Raw genomic sequence first — 23,755 nt, 5'->3', positions numbered from 1 at the left:
TTAGTTTAGTGGCTTTAATTTGTTTTGTTAATTTGATGGCTTTAATGGTTGTAATGTTTTGCTTATTTCTTTTAGCCTCTCACTTTTAAAAAATTGTTTGTTTCATTTCCACCACTCAAGTCAGGTAAATGGATTGAGTTAAGTTACAAGACTCTGCACGAATTTCTCATAATACTTAGTTATCCATATACAAAATTTAGGATACCTATATTATAGTGTACTTCAGGAAGCTAATGAAGCATTTAATTATTTATGTCTCTTTAGGAGTCTCACATGTAACTTAAGAATTGAGTAATTAGTCAGTTGACTTCCTTACTTGTTGATGATGCAAAAACTATACAACTTTTTCTTCTATTCCTTTCAATTTGTATTGAACAAATGGAGAATCTTACAAGGGTATTCTTTGTCACGTGCCACATAGGATAATGTTGGGCACTTCATTCTAGTAACAAGCTCTAGCCCTAAATTGTTGCAAGCCAGCAATGAATGGTACATTGATATATGTATGTTTTGACACGAACCCCTTCAGTTGCCCAATCATCTGCATTCCACAAACTGGTATATATTCTTATTCATTGCTTGTTAGGAAAAGCTATTCCTTGATTATCGTAGTTGCGCAAAACTCTGATTGAAGTGCAATTTGGCTAACTGCATTTCAGGCCTTTTTTTTGTCATGAACCTGAGTACTTGCTATAATCTTACTCTCTGTTTTAATAATCTGAGAGAATTGGTGCATAATTATTCATAGTTCATCTTTATTTGTGATGATTGTCTAATACAAACTCTTGAACTTTAAGGACTAGGAATTGTCTTAGCTTTTTTGTTGTAAGGACTAGGAATAAGGATATATTTGTGATATTGGCTTTCCATTTTTCACTCTTTGATGATTTGTTATTAATCAATTTTAGTGGTTATATATACTAAAACAAACTATTGAATTGCAATGATAGGTAATGCTCAATGTTGAAATTTTCTATAAGAGTTGTACTCTCTTGTCCTATCATGGATGCTTATATTCATGTTGTCTTTGTAGGTTCAACTGGAGTCGACAACTTCATGAGTTTTCTTTCAAAGAACATTTCCAGAGACGAACATTCTCGGTTGGTCGTTTATGCTTCTGCATAAAATCTTGTTAGATGTATTCTAATGCTATTTAAAATATTTTTTGATTAAGGGCTAGGATTCCGTACATGTGGATTGTTGAAACTTGTATGGAGATGTACAAATATTATAAATTGTATTATAGTGTATATATATTAAAGTGTTGGCTATTTTTTTCTACATGGGTGTCAATATTATAAATTCAAAATTGTCATTCTCAGCTACATTATTGTCATTCAAATGGTTCGTGTAATGGTGGAGCGGCAAGGACAACAGGAAAAAACGGTAGTAAATTGAGAAATGTGCAACATGAAATAAATGACGTAATAAATGAATTTGTGACAGTTATTACTTGTTGTAAATTGGAGAACGATGATATTTAACAAAATAAATTGTCACGATTGCCCTATATGTGACAGGAATAAAATGTCGTCAATAGATAAACAATGACAATTTTTTTTTTAAAAGAACTGTCACGATTGCAATATCTTTGACTGCAAAAAAATGTCGTCAATAGCAAAACAATGACATTTAAAAAAAAAAAAAAACTGTTGCGAATAACATATTCATGACAATTAAAAAATGTCAGAATAAATGAATTCGTGACATTTATTTAACCGTCGTTAATACACAAATGATGATAGTTATTTGTGGTCATAAAATAAAATATGACAGTTATTTGAAGTCGTTGAATGTTGATTAACGACATTTATTTCATGTCATAAAATAACCTATTGCGACAGTTTTTAAAAACTGTCGTCGAAGGACTTTCCATGACTCCCGCTTCTATGACTAAAAATAACTGTCGTGAAATTTGTTTACGACAGTAAATAACTGTCGTCGTAGACCACTTTTCTACTAGTGTACGAATAACTTCCACTAAATATGTAATGGGTACGACAATTTATTCTCTAATCGTAACTAGAGAATGCTATTGAGTTTTATGTCCTAAAATCCGTAGATAGTAAATGTAATTCGTTGATCATTATTAATAAAGTGTTATTATTATAATTCCAATAACTATTATTGATTATATTATTAGTTTTGTTTTAATAACCTTCCAATAAACTAACATCCTAAGTTGTTTAATGAGTCTTAAACAATATGTAGAGACATATAGAGATCAATGTTCAAGATCAATTTAAAGAGTCTATAGTATATATATGACGCCAATTATTTTCTGTCGCAAAAAAATATGTGACAGTTATTTATAGTCATAGTATCGCATGTCGTGGAAAATGCGTTTTATCATGACAACAAATAACTGTCATTTTTTTTTTATGACAACAAATAATTGTCACTATTTACACATTTACAACAATTACAAAAATGTCACGAATTCTTATATTATGACATTTTATTACTGTCAAGAATATGCCAATCGTGAAAGTTTTTTGTAAAATTTAATTGTTATTGATTCGATATTGACGATAGTTATGAAAATGTCACGAATTAATATATTACGACATTTTTTTCCTGTCACAGATAGACCAATCGTGACAGTTTTTATAAAATTTAATTGTCATTGTTTCGGTATTGACAACTGAAAAGAAATGTTACGAATTTGTATATTATGATATTTTTTCCTTGTTGTGTATTGCTCAATTCCTGTTTTTCTTGCCGCTGAACCATTACACTGACAACTTCAATAACAATAACAAGAATACATCACACCCATAGTCAACACTTTAATATATATAGACATAATGATACACGTTGTAGTATTCTGTACACTCATTGACTAATAACCATTTGTTTAGTTCAAATGTAGTTTCCATAGAAAAAAAATATACATTGACATTGGAAGCAAGAAGCCTAAAATCAATACATTGGAAGAAAGAGTTTGCTACCAACCATACAAAAGATGTTATATATATATCAATCAATTGTTCCAAATTGGCATCAATGCTCCAAATGGATTCTTCTAAACCTAGTAAGAAAACAAAATCTCATTTATAATATGATTAAAGAACATTACCTATGAGGAGGTTCTACTTAAAGCTATTTAAAGGTAATAAAGGAACATTACCATTGATGTAATATTGAAAAAATAATAATATTGAGATTATAGAAGAATAACTAGAGTGCCCAAACTTCTGTGATAACATTTTCAGCCCCCCTCCTCCCAACCCTACATTCTAGCCCCCTCCCAACACAATAAAAAAGCAATGAAAATGGCACACACAGAACATATATCTTCAGTTAATACCATAACACAATGTACCAAATACACAAACACAATCCAAATACATTATACCAATTAAGAATATGAACAAAACAGAGAAAGAAAGAAAGAAAATGTACAAATACACAAACACAATCCACAATTGTTAGGAGAGTTAAATAAAAGATAAAAGATAGAACAAAAGAAGAATAAACAAAGAAAATTAATGAAAAATGTACTCTAAAAAGGCAACAACGAAATAAAGAATCTATTGACTAAGAAATGAAATAAACAGTGGTGCCATAAAAATTTGAAGAGAAGAAAGTTTGAAATAGTACCATAAAAATCCTGGCATTAGTCTTCAACCCCCCTCCCCCCAACCCTTCATTCCAGCTCCCTCCTAACACAAACAAAAAGCAGTGACAATTGGGCACACAATAGTTACCTAAAGTTTGCTATAAAAGAGGCAGATTTGGTCGAAATGGTACCATAAAAAACCAGTCATTAGTCTTCAACCCCCCCTCTCCCCCAACCCTTCGTTCCAGCCCCCTCCCAACACAAACAAAAAACAGTGACAATGGAGCACACAATAGTTACCTAAAGTCTGCTAAAGCAATTATGTCAATGTTCATTATAAGAAGTTTATCCATCAAGTGTTCAAATCATCTATAAAAAGTAACAATTTCATAGTGAAATTTATATGACCATCCCACTAATTCATACTTAGCCTAAAAATATAAGGCTTCACATGGGAAACTAAATCCCCAAAATAGCAAATGCAGCATCATGGTAATCTTGCTAACCCACTACGACTCATCATCTAACAGGGCAAGTGATGATTTGAATAAAAACTTACAGGATCTCAGGAAAAATCCATGCTACCTGAAACATGGGAACAATAAGGATTGCATCAAACAGGAAAAGTCCACGATCAATAGAGAACCAAACCAAATTGTAATACTCAAATTGGGAAATGGGCTAAAGTAATTTCTACCGACTCGAGCAACATATACAAAGAAAATAAAGTTAAGGCAATTTCTAATAATGAAAAATGTAATACCTATAAATAAAAGCCTATAAGTTAAGTTTTAACTAAGGCCTTAGGTACCAAATATAGTATTCTTTCTGAAAAAGTATATCACATAAATGCCTACAAGAAATTGAACACCACAAAATAACTTACCAACTCTCCAAGTCTGGAACTATATAATGGGCTTCGCTGGAGTCTTTCAAATAGAGCCAGTGTTTTCTAACATGGAATGCTTCTCTCTCTGTACTAGTAAATTCTTTAAGAATTATATATAGCACATATAATATGCTTCTCTCTGTACGAGTAAATTCTTTAAGAATTATATATAGCACATATAACAATGACAGTTTCAAAAACATTAATTTGGCCTAATTTTAAAAACATTGATAAAAAGTAGAGATAAAAAAAGTGTATAGGCTTCAATTTCAAAACTTAAAGCAAAAAATCAAATAGATAACAAGCACGACCAAATTAATTCAAAACTCCTCCCTGATTTAACTTGAATACACATAAGCACTAAAGACTGATATAAATGGAAAAGATAAATAATAAATCAAACATTGCAAAAAGATTTTCTTCTCCACAGCCATTGAATCACAAAGGTGAAAAAGAGGATTAATAAACAAAAAAAAAAGGTAAAGACACGTAACTGAAACTACAGTTATAAGCAAGTACATAAACACCTCATTCTGTCTTGCAAGTTTAAAGTAACTCCAAATGGGAGATACCCAAAAACCAGTTTACCATTGAATATATCTCTTTTTTTCTACAAGAAAAGATTCACTTTCACTTCCTAATTAATCCATAAAATTTCATTACAGAGGACTAACATCTCTTTCCAATGTATATAACATACACTGCAGTTTATGTTTCAAGCAATGGTGTATTTCGAAAATTTCAAATTTATTCCTCTGGGAAAGATAACATGGTAAGTGGCAAAAAAAAATCTACCATACAAAATAAATCTTTGTCCAGGAATGCCCAATATCAACAATGAACCTACAACACATCTATCCAAAAATGCAAAATTACAAACAAGGTTTGGGGAGCATTGTTAAAAAGGGTATGTCATATGAAAAGTTCAAGTAGCTTTATAAAGGATGTCTATACTAAATGCATTATAAATGATGACTTAATATTATATACAATATGAAGAATATACCATAAAGTAAAAAAAATAAAAAATATAACCTCCATTGTAGCAAAATGACTATACTTTAGGAATGCATAAATCATAATCATACTTTCACTGTATGTCTTAGGGTCCCACTTTAATGATATGATTTTTGCGAGCCATTTTAATTCACCACCATTTTTTTGTCTTTCCTTTCAATATAGAAGAACATGTAGTAATTTTTGTTGCTACTATCTGTATTATAAGAAAGGAAGAGAGAACATACCTATAATTATCAATAATCACTTCCCTCTATCCTTCAATTAAAGCAAGACATAATTTCAATTCAAATCAAATCAAATAATTTTATGTTACAAAAGTTCACGCGTGAGTTTTTAGTGGAGTGTACACAGTTAACGAATATTGATTAATGTGGTTAATGAATTTAACCAATTAATCTCATATCATTGTAGCTTTTGATCTGTAGGTTCATTAGGTTTTCTTCCTAGCTAGTAAAGGGTAATGAAATTTATTTATATTTGTTGTAATTTGAAATGTTAAAATTCACTTTGAGAATTAGAATAATGTATGGTCATACATTATAATATAAAGTTTATATTTTAATCAAACTTTATTATATAAATTTAATTTTGGATATGTTTCATAATTAATTTATGAAAAATAAAATATTTAAATGAGTTCAAACATTAATTTAATGTGAATTGAATTCATATTAAAATTATTGGTTAGAAGAGAAATTGTGAAGACCAAACAGATTCATCGGTGAAAAAAGGACGTACATGGTTTGGTATATGCTATATAATCTACATTTTCCCTATTTATATTTTACTTCTAATTGAGATCACAATATGTAGATGTAATTAATTTTCAGCTACGAAAAAATAAAAGAAACTAAACATATTCTTCTTAAGAACTGATTTTATACAAAGAATGAAAGAGAGATAATTTATAAAAAAAAAGAATGAAAATTTGTACTTTAAAAGATAGTATTGTAACTAAGATAAATAACAAGATTGATAAAAAAAGTATACAATAGAGAATGCAATCAATCTCAAACATCAAGAATGTGCAACTAAAATTAAATGCAAAAACAATTAGAAGAGAGTTAAAGAAGAAAACACTATAATTTTAGAGTAGTTCAGTCAAACTCAACTTACATCCACTTTCTCTAGCACTTTTGGGTATTTTGATTGAAAATCTTCTTTTGACTTTTTTCACAGATCAAAGTCGAACTGATACTTGCTCCTTTGTTGAATTCAAGAACAAACCCGATCTTTTCCACGAGTTAGAATCCAACCGTCACAATATGTTAAAGTTTTAAATCAGGTAAAAGAAAACTCTATAAAAGAGTGTGTATACAATTTTAAGCTCACAATAATTAATTCTTACAATACAATAAGAATTATCTCAAGGACAAGATGAAAGGAATAAAAATTGAAAACTTTAAAGAGACTAACAATGGTGGCTTTTGCATTTTTTTAGGATTGTAAATTGAATAAAGTTCTTAAAAATTTGGGGACAATGAAGTATTTAAAAAATTAAACGGGAAAATATTGAAATACAAAATCATTTTGGATAATTGGATGTAAGTAAAAAGAAAATTGAATGATTGAGATTTAAATTCAACTAGTTGTTAGACACAAACACACAAAATAATGTAATAATATGTCATTTTTAAAATAATTTATTTAAAGCCCAATAAAAAAAGTTAATCGTCTTTTAAAAAGAGCTAGTCGTTAGACACAAAGATAAATAATAATATTAATTTTTTTAAAAAATTCAATTTCTTTTTAAAAGCCAATAAAAAAAGCAAAAACAAAAGTCATACGTGTTACTCCATCATTGCTCTAAGTGACTTTTTTTAATTGGTTCAAACCGATTACTTGGTTGCCACATCACCATCTGCTTGGACATTTTTTCATTGTTCCAAGCTCGGACTATTCAAAATAATAAAATTGTTAAAAAAATACAAATTTGTTATCATCAAAACATTAATTAATTAATTAATTTTAGATTAAGAGCCAAAAAGTAAAAAGTGTGTCTTAACATCTCATGACTACAAGAATGCTTTGCTATGGAGACTATCGAAGAGAAATGCTTGGGAATTGACATCGTTTTCTTCTCATGACTTCAAGACTGATTTGCGAGACTTTAATTTCAATTTGACGATAAATCTTTCAAAGCAAGGGATGATATGAACTGACAAACATCAAATTATTAGTTAGATTTTATTTAATAATTTTGATGTAATTTTAGCATTTTCAATTTTATTCATTTCAATGTCATTCATGTAGGGGTAATTTAGTCTTTCTACAATGAATCGTAGTTTTATTGGGAAGCTTCTTAAGCCTTGCTTTTAGGTTGCTTTATGCGGTTTATGGCGATTAATCAAATTTAGCCTTTATGTTTGTTTCAAGTTTAGCCAAAGAGATTCTGGAATTTGCAATTCATGTTTGAGTTGCACGTCATATCATACTATTCAAGTAAATTTGATCATCTTTATCTTGTGGAGTGTTTGAATCTTGGGAGAGAAATTTATTTTTGTCTAAGATATTTGATCTTAAGGCAGTTGTGTCTAACCCAATTTTTAGGGTTGAAATCATATTGATTCAGGGTTTTAGTGATTAAGAATTAGGGATTCTCATCCCAAAAGGATTTCTAATTCAAATTCGCTAGGGTTTTTATATCACATCCTCCATTTGTAACTCTAAATCTTCTAGACTCTCCATTCCTCATGTTAAATGAGACAGCTTCAAATGTAGTGAAATGAATCAAAATATTTATAAAACATAACAAAATTCAGATTCTATCAATGGTATAAGCTGGACAATGATAGAGTTCTATGTCAATGTAGTGATAGTTTATCAGTATTTGTCTTTGACATTTTGTTATATTTTATAAATATTTTAAGCAATAATTTCGTCATTTACAATAATTTCTCTATTCAAAATTGTAATTATTGTTTTTAAATTTTGTATTGTTCAGCTTAAAACAGTTAAGTCCTTCTTAGTAACCATTTTGTTTTTGGTTTTTTGTTTTCGAAAATTAAGCTTATTTCTTCTCAATTTCTTACAATAATTTACCTCCTCCTAAAGTAAAATGGTTGAGTTCTTAGCCAAGTTTCATTAAAAAAAACAAATTCTAAAAAACAAAAATGTGACTTGATTTTTTAAACAATTAATAAAAAGTAGATAACAAATTTTTTTAAAAAATAACGATGAAAGTAATATCTATAAATTTTATTTTTTAAATAAACCAAAAAATTATCAAACCCAAACAAGATTTTTAGATTTTTTTCAAACATAAATTAAATCTCAACAATGTCATCCAAATCTTGCAATCATTTTAGGGCCAATTTTCTAACCATTTGATTTTTAAAAATCAACCCATGGTTTGTCAACTTGTTTAGTTTTTAGCTTTTAGTTCTTAAATGTTATGTCTATTTTCACTAAATTTTTTACAATAGGTTGCATATGAAAAGGGTTGAGTTCTTGGACAAAATTTCAATTTCTAACAAAAAAAAAATAATAAATAAATTTAAATATCACTTTCTTATATTTCAAAAGGTAGACTCTTTTTTTCTTTAATAATATTTGTAAAAAAAGAGGCTAAACACTTAAATTTTTTAAATTTAAAACTAAATAGTTATCAAATAAGATGTAAGTTTGAAGGTCGAACTTTTTAAAAAAATAATGTAAATTTTGAAACATATGTCAAAAATAGGTTGAGTGCAAAACTATTGACAAAAAAATAGGTGAGTTGAGGTAAAGTCGTGTACCCGACTTTTACATCTTCTATTTTTCCTTATTTTTATATATATACTATACTGGGCCCTACATTTTTTTATTTTTTCATTATTTATATACGTGGATCCCACATATTTTACTTTTTCTAATTATTTATATATACATAACCACATATAATATAATATATATATTAAACATTCAAATTCTAAAAATATATTTCTTTATTAAATTAATTTATTTTTTCTTTTTTTCTTTATATATATATTTAAATATCACAATTTTCAATTTTCAATCTTCAATTTTTCTTATTAAATTTATTTTTCTAATTTAATTTAACTCTTTCTTAATCAAAATTATACATATTTTTTTTTCCAATTTTCAATTTTTTTAAAAAAACTCATATATTAACAAAATATGTTATTAAAAATGTATTAAACAAATAAAAGTAATAATAATAATAATTTAGAGAAGTTGAAGTTACTAAAAAAAATAACACTTGAAGTCACCAACACACATTGGTAATGGAATAAAAAAACTTCATGTTTATGGTCAAAGGAAAAAAATAAGAATTAGATCGACTACAAATTAAATTTAAAAAACTTAATGGATAATTTTCAATTGCAAATTTGTTATTATTATTATTTTGAGAGTAAACTTCAACTTCTTTCAATTATTATTATTATTTTGTTTTGTTTAATATATTTTTTAATAACATATTTTGTTAATATATGTATTTTTTAAAATAGAAAAATAAAAAAAGATGTGTATAATTTTGGTTAAGAAATAATTAAATTAAATTAGAAAAGATGAATTAACATGAAAGATTGAAGATTGAGATATTTAATATATATATACATTAATTTTTTTTATTCAATTAGTAATGTTCTTTGATTTATTATTATTATTTTGAGTAATTTCAACTTTTTTATATTATTATTACTATTTTATTTGTTTAATATATTTTTTTAATAACATATTTTGTTAATATATGAGTTTTTTAAGATTAATATACTGAAAATTGGAAAAATAAAATACGTATAATTTTGATTAAGTAATAATTAAATTAAATTAGAAAAAATGAATTTAATAAAAAAATTGAAAATATAAGATTTAGAAATTTAAATATATATTAAAGGAAAAAAGAAAAAGAAAAAATTAATTTAATAAAGAAAGATATTTTTAGAATTTGAATGTTAAATATATATATTATATTATATGTGGGTACGTATGTATATATAAATAATGAGGAAATAAAAAAACGTGGACCGAGTGTAGTATGTATATAAAAATAAGAAAAAATAGATAATGTGAGATCCACTGCATGAAAGTGGTGACACGACTTTACCCCAACTCACCTATTTTTGTCAATAGTTTTAACTTATTTTTGACATATGTTTCAAATTTTACATTATTTTAAAAAAATTCTGGAAGGTGTTGTCCATCAACTTTTAACATTTGTTTTAAAAAATATTAATTCCAATTTTGAAAATTATAAAGGCAGTACTTGATAACTTTTTTTTTTTTAAGGAAGGCTTATAAATACTTCTTATACCATAGTTTATTGGTTGTGTTATTAGCAAAGAATGTTTTGAGTCTCGAGTGGGTGTTGTCAACGACATAGATGGTATCCCAACAAAGGAGATATTCCCTAAACAAAAAATGCTGAAATTTTACCAAAATCCACTAAAGCTAAGAAAAGAGTTTTGAAGCTCTCATACCACTAACAAATTGAACATATTCCTCCATCATTAGCACAATCTAGACACATGTCAGCATCCTTGTATGGAAAGAAATAACAAACAAAAACTAATACACTGAAATAGACCAAAACAAACTTACGACATATAACATTTCTTTCACGAAAAAGTCTAATGGTAACCTACGAGTGTTTAAGACAAAGAGTTGAATAGTGAGAATTAAAGAGATATTAAGTCTGAGGTGCTGCGAACTCCTAGAGCATCCATAGGAAAGAGTTAATAACATATCAAATTTATTGATTTTATCCACCGACTCTGTGGACCAAACAAAAAGTGAAGTTCATACTTTACTACTCCTACTTCTAAAATCCTTGGACCAAACACACAATTGGAGAATTCATAGGGAGCATAGAGATACTTAGAGTACTCATTTGCACACCTAGTGGTAACTTAGATGATCAATAAGGGAGTCTTGAAGATATTTAAAGGGCCAATGTTACTTAGTAATACTCATGAAGGACCTGAGAGTCACATGGAGGACTCATGGAAGACCTTTACAAGACTCATCGAGGATCTTGGAGTGTCGATGAAAGACCTATGGTGATAGTTAATTGTCCATTATGTATTAACTCAACGGTTTTGAAAATTGAAGAGAAGTCATGAGCTCAAACATCATATACAAATTACTACTCTATATAAATAACAATAGTCATTGATCAAATATATGCCTAAAATTATGACATATTTTCTCCTGTCAAGTTATTCACAACATGACCAACTCGAGTATCGAAATATGTGGAACTTGACACTATTGACATGCTTAGTTTTTTTTAGAACAATTAAAAATTCAAACTATTTTTTTTTTAAGATAGAAATAGACGATTGATCCATTTTTTATAAGATAAAAAACGGCTAATTAAATCATGGTCTACGTTTTTAAAATCAACATTTTTGATATATGGTTTTAATGCAGAAAATAAATAATTGATTTGAAAATCCACCAAGTTTGTACGTTTTCAAATATAAGTATTACTTAGTATTAATTACATGTACATCAACGATAGAAATGGTTTATAATTTATTTTTAATGTATGCTGTTTATAACCTTAAAAGATGAATTTCTAAAAGCATTTAAATTTATTAATTTGAGAAGAGAATGGTGACCAAACATCATATTGCATCAAATCTAAGATTAAGAAAATGGTCCTTTCCTTTGCACAAATAAATAATAATTAGAACTTGATATTATGGTGGGTTAAATATTCCATCTAAAAGGTTGTAATAACAAAAGTAAGAGATAATAAATGAAGGTATTCAATTCACACTTTGGGTAAAGAGTTTGTAGTCAGATTCAACTTGTTTAAACACCTATTTATACAATAATCTCAATAAAACTAAAAAATAAATAAAAGTCAGATATTGTATTTTGACGTCATGTCCCATTATATTGACGTAGGAATGTAAATGTATGCACATGACTTGCCTTGAATTGCTTGCCATCATTCTTGTGTTCTTTTTTTCTTTTTTCTTTTGTTTTTTTTAATCATGGTTTATTATTCAAAAATGATAACTTAAATAGTAAAACTTATTCAAAAATCACATTCGAAATATACTGTATCATGAGAGAAACCTAAAATATTTTCTTTTTTGAGTCAACACTTTTCTTATAAGGGGGAAATTGAACTACACTATTTCAATTGTAATTTGTTTCTGGTAAAAAGAATCTTTTTATTTTTGTTTTTCATAAATATTCCATTAATGTCATAATGGAATTGGTGCAGCTAACACACACAGACAAAATTGAATCCATCGTCAAGTCAATGAGTTTCTTTCTATTTTTATAGGATTGTTGAATTTAATTTGGTTCAGTTTACTACTGAATTAATTTGGTCAATTTTGGCGACTTTGGTACGTTTTCCCTCAATTTCAAATGGACCAAAACTTTTTTGTTTTCATATTATCATATTCATTCTTCTCACTTTGTATTATTAATTTCATTCTCAAAGTTGGAAATTCCAATCGCTATTTTCGACTTTAACAATTGTATAGGAACTAGACTAATCAAAAAGACTTTTAGTATCTTATTATATTTCATTTGTTTTCTTTTGTACTTTGTGTCACACCTACACCAAGAAGATAGAAATTAAAATAGTCAAACGTGAGAAGAAAAGAAATAGCAATAAAATCAAAGGCTAATAGAAACCCATCTATTATTTATTCTTTTCATACAGAAATGGAGGAATGGGGGAGTGGCAAACATCTTGCTCTTGAGAAACACCTCAAATGGTAGGCTAAAAATCACAATAATACAAAAGGATGAGAATCAACTGTGAACATCATAATAAAAACAAAGAAGGATTCTATCTAATCAAACACCCACTTCCCCCCTTTAAACTTCAGTATCCCATTTGAAATTCAAAGTAATAATTTGGAAGATTATTCATTCTCTTCTCTTCCCTTCCCTTCCTCTCCTCATGGCTTCCACAAGATGGTGGTTTCAGCAACCATGGAAGTTACAACATATGGGTCCATGTTTGACGCAGGTCTCCGGTCCTCAAAGTATCCCTTTCCTTCTTTTTCAGTGTCTCGTCCTACTCTAACAGATGCACCGCGATTTGCAACACCCTGTCATGTTTATTTATACAAACATATAGATATTTAAACCTCCACATGATGATCAGAATAAGCATATATATATCAAAGATGTAGAAGAGGGAATTGGTTATACCCAAGAGAAGGTGTGGATGTCAGCTGTTTCATGTCGCCCTGTGAGACGACGCTCATTGCCTTCTCCATATGCAGCAATGTGTTCTTTGTGCCTAAGCTTCAACTTCTCAATTGCTTTCTTGATCACCTCGTAACCTCCTTCTTCCCTCATCGACTTCGTACTGAGAAATTATTACCAAAATTTTAGTTTAATGGCTCATCAAAGTATATGATTCATAAAGGATATAAAGAATGTTTTTTACCTGTAGTTTGTGTGAGCGCCTGCTCCATTCCAATCTCCCTGGTGAAGTTGAAAAAGAAAAAGAAAATCAAATTAAACACACAAATAAATGATAAACAAGAAAGAAAGGTCTGAATGATTTTTACACAAAAAGTACACTCCCTCCAAAAGAAAAGATGAAGAAAAGAGATTTTTTAGTTTTTTTTACCTGGATTGGTTTTGGATCAAAAGAAAGAACTACTCCAGCAATCTCTGTTATCCTCTGTTAATACAAAATTGAAACCATAAAAACCAACTAATGTCTTAAAAATTAGGTATTTGAAGCAATATTTTAGAACCTAGGTTACCTCTAAGATGTAACGAGCAACCCATATTTCATCCCCAGCAGAAATACCAACTGAAGGACCAACTTGAAATTCCCACTACATTGGTTCAAGACAAAGCACGCAAGTTAACACAATAACATAATCTAATCAAACACACTGCAAAGTCGGAAAAAACAAAAAAGAGCTATACCTGCCCTGGCATCACTTCTCCGTTAATACCACTGATGTTAACACCAGCATATAAACAGGCTTTGTAATGGGCATCAACGATGTCACGACCAAAGGCTTTGTCAACACCGACACCACAATAGTACGGTCCCTATTGACAATCGAAATTCATAATCATATACAAATTATAGGTTTGATTAGGGAACTAACTCCACTTTTCAACTAATAAACTAAGAACTTTGAGAAGAAAGAGTAAGTTTCTATTACCTGTGGCCCAGGGAAACCACCAATTGGCCACCCAATTGGCCATTTTACATCCTTCTGCAACAAGGTGTACTCTTGCTCAATACCATACCTGTGTTTTCAAAACAAACGAGCCAAGTCAGAATGGAGATTCCAAGTAGAGTAAAATTATAAGTATCTGCCATTATATAATATCAACATGTATTTTGATGTTCCCATTAATATTTTTCTTTAGGTGAAGGGTCACTTTCAATGTGTGTTATTAGTGGACATCAACATTTTTCATCATTTAATAGATTTTCATCTCATAATCAGAAATATGAAGTGAAATTCAATAATCACCATGGTACTTCAGCAACAACATCAGGATGGCTGAAGATCTTGGCAGCAGCATGTCTCTTGTTTGTGGGGATAGGCTCACCAGCTGGTGTGTAAGTATCACATACAACCTAACCAATCAAAATTATCAGTGTGAAGCTCAATTCATTTCAAGACAAGTGTATAACAACAGCTGACAGAAACTTGCAATCCAAACGAATTCAATTGACAACTTAAAGAACTTACAAGAATATTGTTGCCTCTCCTAAATGGGTCCCTAAAAATTGCTTGTGGGCTGTGTTTCGTCATCATTCAACAACAAGAAAAGATGTTAAGATCCAATCAGTGGTTCAACTCTATGCAGAATATTGGGAAAACAGAAGATATAAAGAACTCACTAAAGGATCACTTCACTGTCTTCTCCTGGGGCTTGGCCTGTACTAGATCCATCATAATTCCATTTGGGAAGCTTAGAAGGATCGCTTACAGGGCCAGAAAGGGTCTTCATATGCAAAAGAAACACCAACGTATATGATTAAAAGAGAAAACAAAAACCAATAAAGCTAATCGTGATCTTAAAATAGCTTCTGCTTCACAACAAAGAGAAATTACCCTTGCTTTGCTTCTGAGATCCATGCCTGATCCACCAATCCTGTTCAAATGGAACAATAAACAGACCAATGATCAAAGGCAGAACAACAATAAAAACAGAAGAAATCCCAGTAAATACGATAACTCTTCTTCAACTTCCAACGATTTGCATCATTAAAAAAGAAGAAGAAGAAGAAGAAGAAGAAACACCGCCAGAACACTTGAGCAGATGCAGAAATTTACAGAATCATCGAAGAATGGGTAAAGTTCAATAAGGAAGAACAAGAAACGCACTTAATGTACTAAAGAAGAGGGAAACCCCCCCCCCAAATGATAATCACTTAACTTCAACCCATTTCCCAAAATCTTTCATAGGAAACAAACAGCAAACAAAAAAAAAAGCAAGAAAACAGATTAAAAAGAAAAAGAAAGTCAAGCAGTGGTAAGAGCAAAGGGGGGAACTTGCAGCCTCATAGAGAGCAACCCAGAAAGAAAATCGGGGAATAGAGTGGAAAAAGAAGAAGTGGGAGGATGAAAATTTGAAAAGGAACAAACCATATGTACTCTGCAATGATCTTCTCGGTGGAGTCAGAGAGGTTGAGGTTGACGAGATCGGAGAGCAGAGACATAGTTTCTCGTAAGGAAATCGAAAGAGCAGAGCACACAAATCAATGAGTTTTCAGAGAGGGAATGATTTGATTCCCGCTCTTCTTGCCGACGTTGAAGTATTGCAGAGAAATTATGAGCAAAGGCGTGGCTTTTATAGAAACAGTTTGTAGGAAAAAAGGCATTGCCATTCCTTTGGAACTATTTTTCAAAAGTCTACTTTTCAAAAATAAATTATAATAATTTGCTTAATAAACGTTAATTTTTGTAAATGTAACAAAATACTCAAATATTGATGGTTGGTATAACATAAATGAAAATCTCACGAACCCACTAAAATATTTTCATAAATTTCAGATTTGTGTTGATATTGCAAACAATTTATTAATTCTCTCTTCTCGACTTATTCAGATTTCCTTCTAGATTTTCTCTTCTATTTTTATTTTCTTTTTCTTCCTTTCCTCTTATTTGTTTCCGCCCCTTTTTCATAATATCAAGATCATTTTTAAATATCACTTTGATATGATCTAAACAATCGCTTACCTAGTCAGCATAATCGTCTAGCATGATAAACACGATCGTTTAAATTTGAAATCATTTTCTTATCGTTTTAAAAAGAACCACATGTTTGTGTGGATATGATCTAAATATCATACTCGTATAGGTGTAGTTGAGCTAAGTTATTATTGGCCAATGATGGAATTGTTATGTATCAAAGTATAAAGTAAATTGATACAAAATTGAGAATACTAGAAACCAAAGTTTAGAAATTAAATTGTTATTATTTTAAAGGTTGGCGACGAAAAGTATTCTTTAACCTAAATCTTAATTTTTTAAAAATAAAATTAACAATAAATTTTGAATATTTTATTTTATTTCTTTGAACAATATTATTATTGTTATTTAGCAAATTCTAATGAAAATTTTAGTATGAGATACTAAGTTTAAAATTAAAATTTATTGGAACAAAAAAAACGAAATTTCGATAAACATCATAAGACTACTGTATATATATATATACACACACGTTGAGTTAAACCTTAATTTCAACGAGTTGACACATTATTTAGTTTCAAACAAGTTTAACTACTTAAACACACTATAAAATCTTGATTCGTTCTCACCTGCCCTCATACAACACACACATACATATCGTTAGGATTTGAATCCACGGTAAACTTCTTGATTATGTTATATTTTAATCTAGAAAAATACTCTTTGAGTACTTAAACTACGTAAAGGTGGGAATTTGAGACTTTTCACGCTTTGAAAAAATGAGAAGACAATTACAACCCTATTCGACAAGGGTTTGATTAATAGTTTTTAAGTTTTGAAAAACAAATTTTTGTATAAATTTATTTAATTTGAGTGGTTGTCCGTTTTGAAAAACTAATTGAATTTAGGAAGGCTACAAAAATTAGTTATTAAAAACTTTTTTTAAAGAATAATTTAGTTAAAATTCGTTTTTTTAAAAGAAAAAAATCATTGTAAGAATATATTGTTGAAGGATGTATTATTAAATTATTGACTTAGCATATTTGCATAAATTAGACCTTTGCAGTGGAATGATGGTTTTATCGTAATGGTCCCCCTACTATTCTATATTTCCACTACATATTTTCTTTATTACTCATTCAAACTTTCTTAAATACTTATTACCAATTTACAAAGCCATAAAATCATATAGTTTTCAATAAACTAATAGAAAGACTATCATCCCAAATAAAATTTAAAATTTTGTTTTATTTTGATTCATTTTCTTATATTTAAAAACAAAGCAAAACAAATAGAATAATGAATAATATATTGTTTAAGAAAGAAGATGAATTGATTGGTAATATGGAAAGTTGACAAATGAAAACATTTTGCGGATGTACACAGACGATTAATACTTAATTAGTCAATCATTAATAAAACTATTTGATCATTAATAGCTTATTTTATACTTATTTTCTTTTTATACAAAAATATGTCCTTCCTCAATTTCTTCCAAAATCTTTTCAAATTTAAAATAAAAATTTTAATTTATTTAAGCCTTTTTCTTTTTAATTATTTCGTTTTTTGTTTTCTATTTCTTTCCTCATTTTATTATCACGGTTAGTTGACACTTAAACTAAATTAGAAAAAAACAAATAAAAAAAAGGAAATAATCATATATATATATATATATAAACTTAAATGGACAATAGAGAATTAGAACAATTTTGCTATATTTTATAAATAGTTGCTATTTTTCAAAAAAAATTATTTGTTATAAAATGTAGCAAATTAAGTAAAAATATTTATAAATATAGAAAATTTTCATTTTAGATTAGTGTTAAAACGTTTTTGCAAATTGAATAGTTTTGTCATTTAAAACAATTATCCAATAATCTATCAGCGGAACTTTAATTTAATCTTAAAGATTTTATGTTAAAAGCAAAAGGAAATAGATTTATGAATAAAAATAATATTTAATAAAATGACGTTTTAAAAAAGAATAAAATAAATTAAAATATTTATATGTTATAACAAATTTTTTTAATTTTATCAATGATCATTAGTTAATTAATTTTATCAACACCGATAGAAAAATATTATTAACTATCAAATATATATTTGTTATTAATAAAAGTCAATTTTTATAAAATGAAATATTTGATTAGAAATAGAATTTGAATCCAATAAGCGTGACCTTAATTACTTAAAACTGAAACGAATTATGATCCGAAAATAAAATAAAAAAAGAAATGGAAAACGGAAAATTTAAAATGAAAAGAATCTTTGGAGTTTTTTTGGTATATTTAAAACATTTAAAAACTTTTAAATTATTTGTTTATTTTGGTCGCTCGAATAATAAAAAGAAATAAAAAATGGAAGAGAATCTGTTTTTCTGCATAAATATCTGTGTCCATGGTTAACTGCCACGTGTCCTAACTTACGATCCACGTCATCCGTCACATGGTTGGGATCCTCTTTTTTTCTTTTAGTTATATTTTCGTCATAAATTTTAGCTCATTTTCTTTATTTCTATATTTTGAAATATTACCTATTCAATTTTTGAGTTTTTGTTTGCTTAAATGTTTCGAATTAAGGCAATTTTATATTTACTGCCGATATTTGTATGTGGTTGACTAATTTTATTGATGCAAAAATGGAGATTGTTACTTTTTGGTTTACTAAGTTTATTAGAGGCTAAACTGGCATTTACAACATATCTTCAACTAGATATTCTTTCTATATATATCAAAGATTATTTTGTAGTTTTCGTGAATCTTATTTGTTCGACGTTCATTTACTCTCTTGCAATTAATATTTATTATTCCTAAAATATATTTTCAATGCAAGTCATATTTATATGGTGCTCTTATTCATTTTTTTGGTTAGTTGCCTCAATAGATCTAAGAGTGTGCGCTTAACATTGTTTAAGCTCCAATCTTCATGTGTTGATAGTAAAAAGTTATTATAGTTGTCGTTGAGACTATTGATTCGTCAAACATTTTAGAACTCAAGAGGAGTTCATTATTGATATTGTATTCAGAAAGAGCCTAAATGTAGTGAATGTGAGGGGATATCACCCTTAGAGGGGGTCTAAACATATTGGTGATCTCATACAAAACTTGAAGAAGTATATTGGGTAAATGAGGGGACCCCAAGCTTAGGGGGAGCCTAAGTTGAAACATTGAAGAGAAAGTTATACGAGAGTCATTGAAGAGGGAGTTTGTCAGATAAATACACACTACAAGAAAAATATGCATTTTTTGACACACAACACGAATGCCGAGATAAGTGATGTCGGGAGAAAAAGCTTCTCCTGATGTTGTAGAAGCTTCGTTGGAAAAGGTTGACAATTCTGATGCTACATATGGCAACGTCGGTATAAGGTAATGTAATAAAAAAATTACAAACTTTTTCCAATGCTGTTATGCATGGCACCAGGAGAAATTTGTAATTTTTTTAATATATTAAACTTCTCCTGACGCCGTTATGCATGACATCAAGAGAAGTTTATAAATTTTTTAATATATTTAACTTCTTCTGATGTCATATGCCTAATGGCGTCAGACTTGGTGTGGAAATTCTTGATGCAACCTGATTGACATTAGAAGAGATTTCAGAATTTCATTGTCGTCCACCATCTGGTCTTCGCCATTCGGTCTTTACCTACGTATATCATTTGGTCTTCACTTTCATCACTACAAGAAATCGAGAGTTTTCCCACACAGAAAAACTCGCCGATAAACATGACGTATTAGTTCGACAAATATCATAAAACATATATTTGATATACTCCAATTCGGTTCCTTTAAGTTTTGAAGTGTTTGTTAGTACTTCAAATTGACATTCAATTTTTATTGGAGCTTGGAAATTTATTTAATAGTGAAGTTCTAATCAAGGATGTTTAAACATACATTTTAAATTAGGGTAGGATGTTTGAAATTGAAAAACGAAACTTTGGAGGTTTCTAAAAAACAATAGAAAATAACTATTTACATTCCATATAAAAAAATCACTAAAAGTATTACTTTTCATTATGAAAGGTAAATATTTGTCAAAAATTTTCTATTTTAAATAACTGAACTTGTATAGGGTTGGATAAAAAAAATACACCACTACTGTAGCATCTAATAAATAAAAAAAATTTATAATTAACCAATCTCAATCAATTTAGTCTGTTTGAATCATAAATCGCTCCATAATTTTTTTCCTTATTTTGAAAAACCAAAGAAAGTGCTGTTGTATTGTTATCCCATTTTTATGATATTAAATTAGGTTGAAATACCAATTTGGTATTTGTATATTTGTTTTGAAATTTGTTCCATGTTGGCCTACTTTCCAAATATATTAAATTTACATTTATTGCTATAGTTTTATTGTTTGCAGGTAAAAACACAAAATAACATCCGTCAATATAACCTCGTCTCATCCACATGAATGAGAGAGAGAATAGAATTTAGAAAAATATATCTTTCAAAATGAAGAACAACCTTGAGAAGAGATCAAACTTGTCAAAGCATCAACGTCATTTTTCTGAATATGAATATGACAAAAATGAGATGAACAATATTAGTAGACTCCCTAACAAAAGTAATGTTTCTCAATTAAGAACCCCAACGCTAAAAAAGAAGGTTAAACCGTATTTGTCATTCAATAACAAATAATTTGAAATCACCATGTTTAGAATTGATTTAAATGAAAAGAATTAAATTAGGATTAAAATGGAAGAGTATGTATAAAGTATATGTAGCATGGTTGAACAATTTGTATATTAATTAAATTAAACAATTAGAAATATTACAATTGAATACAAAGTGATAAAGTAGTAATAGGTAATATGAAGTGAGGAGTAAAGATGGGGTTAGGTGGAGAAAAGAAAAGAATATGTAAGGGTAAAAAGAAAGAGGGAGATTGGGAGATTGGGAGATTGGGAGATTGTGGTGTTGGTGGGGAATCACTTCTTATCACGTGGTGGTTGTACGGTGGAGGACAAAATAAGTGGATGTGTATATCTATGGTTCCTCTTTTCAATTCTTAAAACAAGAACATCTAAGAAATTTTTATATTTTTGTAAGAGAATGATGTGAGATTAATTTTATGATGGTGGGTAAATAGTTGGTGAATTGTTATAATTCTTTATAAATTTTCTTTATTATTATTTCTTGATTCTCTCCCCCTCATTTGTTTTCTTGTGAATTTTGTGGCCTTACCATACCAAAGCCTTTTGGGTTTACAATATCCAATGCATCATCCTCTATCTCTTTTTAATATTAATATATTTGGTTCACCAACAACAATAAATATCAATTAAAAAAAATAAAATAACAGTGATCAACGCTGGCCTTAATTCATTCATTACTTCAATACTTGAGTGAGTCATTATACTAATTACAAATCCCTCACTAATTTCATACCCTCCTTCAAATTTAGCTCATCTATATTACCTTCCTCAATTTCATAATTTATCATACACAATATACAAATCTAACATGTATCAAATCTAAATAAAACAATCGTGTATCAATATCTAAATTATCTTGTTGTACAATATCTTATATCAAATTTAAATGATCTTGTATTAAATATAAACAAAACGATTATGTACAAAATCTGAACTATTTTGGTAAACGATTGTTTAGATTTGTAGTGAAAAAAAAGGAGAAAGAAGAAAATGATTACTCAATACTTGATAATGAAAAAAGAATAATGAGATTGTTTTTTATATATTTTTTTAAATATTTGGTACATAATAATTTTCGTGTACCAAATCTAAACAGCAGTCTATCAATATCCCAAACGATTTTTGTTCAAGATCGTGTACTAATATCTTGTAGCAAGATCTTTTATATTTGGTACATTACCTTGAACCAAATAACACTCTAAAAAAATAATACAAGATTGATGATTGATTAAAAACAAAGATGATGACTTTAAAAAAATAAAAAAATAAAAATTGCACAAGATGAAAATGAAAAAGGACATTCAAGAGCGACGAGAACAAATCTGAAATATAATTTAAAAAATCACTGACTACATGTGCTTCTTTTTTATTTTGTTACACAATCATAAATATTTTTATTTATGATATTTTATTATATTATATTTTGATATTTATAAATATTTTGATATTGTATTATATTATATTTTTGATATTTTATTATATTTATGAAAATGAGTCTAAATATAAATATATATATATAAAGAACTAAACTCATTTAAATAACAAATAATCGAAGTCGGTTTATGTGGTACTTACAAAATATTAAACTATTTTTATACTGAAAGGAATTTATTAATTATTTCAGAAAAATAAAATAAATAATTGACTATTTTTATATTAAAACTAATTAATGGTTATATATTACAAAAGAAAAAAAAAAGGGTGAATGATGTTAATTAAAAGTAGTACTTTTATTCTGAATATGATTGAGAACCAAATGTTAGAATCTGTGTGATATGAGCCATATCAATTAGGCAAAATCAAAGTGATTCTAACAGGGAGGTTCTCAAGTTGTGCATAATTAATCAATTAATTAATTAACTAAATGAATGATTAGGTAAATACAGCTTCTAATGACGCTATTGATTGACTAATTATATTTTTGAGTGATTGAATCAAAGTGTTTGATTTGTACAAGTTTCCATATTTTTCCAATTTAAAAAAAAAAAGAAAGAAAAGAAAAAAGCATGTTTGAAGATTCTCATTTTCATCTTTTGCGACATTATTTTTCTTTTTTAATTTGTAAAATGACCAAAACAACCCCCTCCTTCTCTTCGTTCTAAATAGGTGGCTATGCCATCACTTTAATTAGAGTTTTGACAAAATGTAACCCTCTTTGTTTTAAATAAGGTCCAATTACAATTTTAATTCTCCCTTCAACAACTTCAACTCTATCATTTTCAACCTTCAAATCTTCAAAAAGAAACCTAAAATACAATTAAAGTTGAGCTTAAATCGTAAGTAACAACATTCATTTTTCCTTTTTTTTTCTTCTTTCGATTGCATAGACGAATAAAATCAAGAGAAAATTATATAATACCATAAATTGTAGGATTAGGTGAGTTTGGTTCGTTTTAATTGTATCTTTTTGTACTTACAAACATAAAAACAAAAATGACTCATGAACTAACGGGATCTTCATTTTTTTTAAACTACTCAATTTTGTTTCACTTTGCTTTCTATATTTTTAATGATAATTTATATAC

The 23,755-nt window shown here is 28.3% G+C and overlaps 1 protein-coding gene across 1 annotated transcript; it reads right to left on the bottom strand.

Moving 5' to 3' along the window:
- Window positions 1-13,345: 13,345 nt before the first annotated feature.
- On the bottom strand, window positions 13,346-16,095 carry GS1 (glutamine synthetase cytosolic isozyme-like). The gene is made up of 12 exons (NM_001280715.1): window positions 16,022-16,095; window positions 15,488-15,527; window positions 15,274-15,377; window positions 15,122-15,170; window positions 14,900-15,006; window positions 14,582-14,669; window positions 14,337-14,465; window positions 14,168-14,242; window positions 14,029-14,082; window positions 13,843-13,880; window positions 13,602-13,761; window positions 13,346-13,498 (listed from the first exon to the last, which is right to left on the bottom strand). Exons 1-12 carry the CDS (start codon window positions 16,093-16,095, stop codon window positions 13,346-13,348), a joined length of 1,071 nt encoding a protein of 356 aa, NP_001267644.1.
- Between the last annotated feature and the right edge of the window lie 7,660 nt (window positions 16,096-23,755).

This window comes from Cucumis sativus, chromosome 3 (genome assembly GCF_000004075.3).
Source record: "Cucumis sativus cultivar 9930 chromosome 3, Cucumber_9930_V3, whole genome shotgun sequence".
In the NCBI taxonomy this organism is placed as follows: domain Eukaryota; kingdom Viridiplantae; phylum Streptophyta; class Magnoliopsida; order Cucurbitales; family Cucurbitaceae; genus Cucumis; species Cucumis sativus.
This window is presented reverse-complemented; position numbering and strand designations above follow the sequence as displayed.

Bases quoted from the DNA above. Each gene is read 5' to 3' on its own strand.
- GS1 (NM_001280715.1), bottom strand. From the start codon at position 16,095: ATGTCTCTGCTCTCCGATCTCGTCAACCTCAACCTCTCTGACTCCACC. The intron at 14,243-14,336 runs GTATAGCTCTTT...GAACCAATGTAG, and splicing joins GAGAAGTGATGCCAGGGCAG to TGGGAATTTCAAGTTGGTCC. The intron at 13,762-13,842 runs GTAAAAAACATT...ATAATTTCTCAG, and splicing joins GGCGCTCACACAAACTACAG to TACGAAGTCGATGAGGGAAG.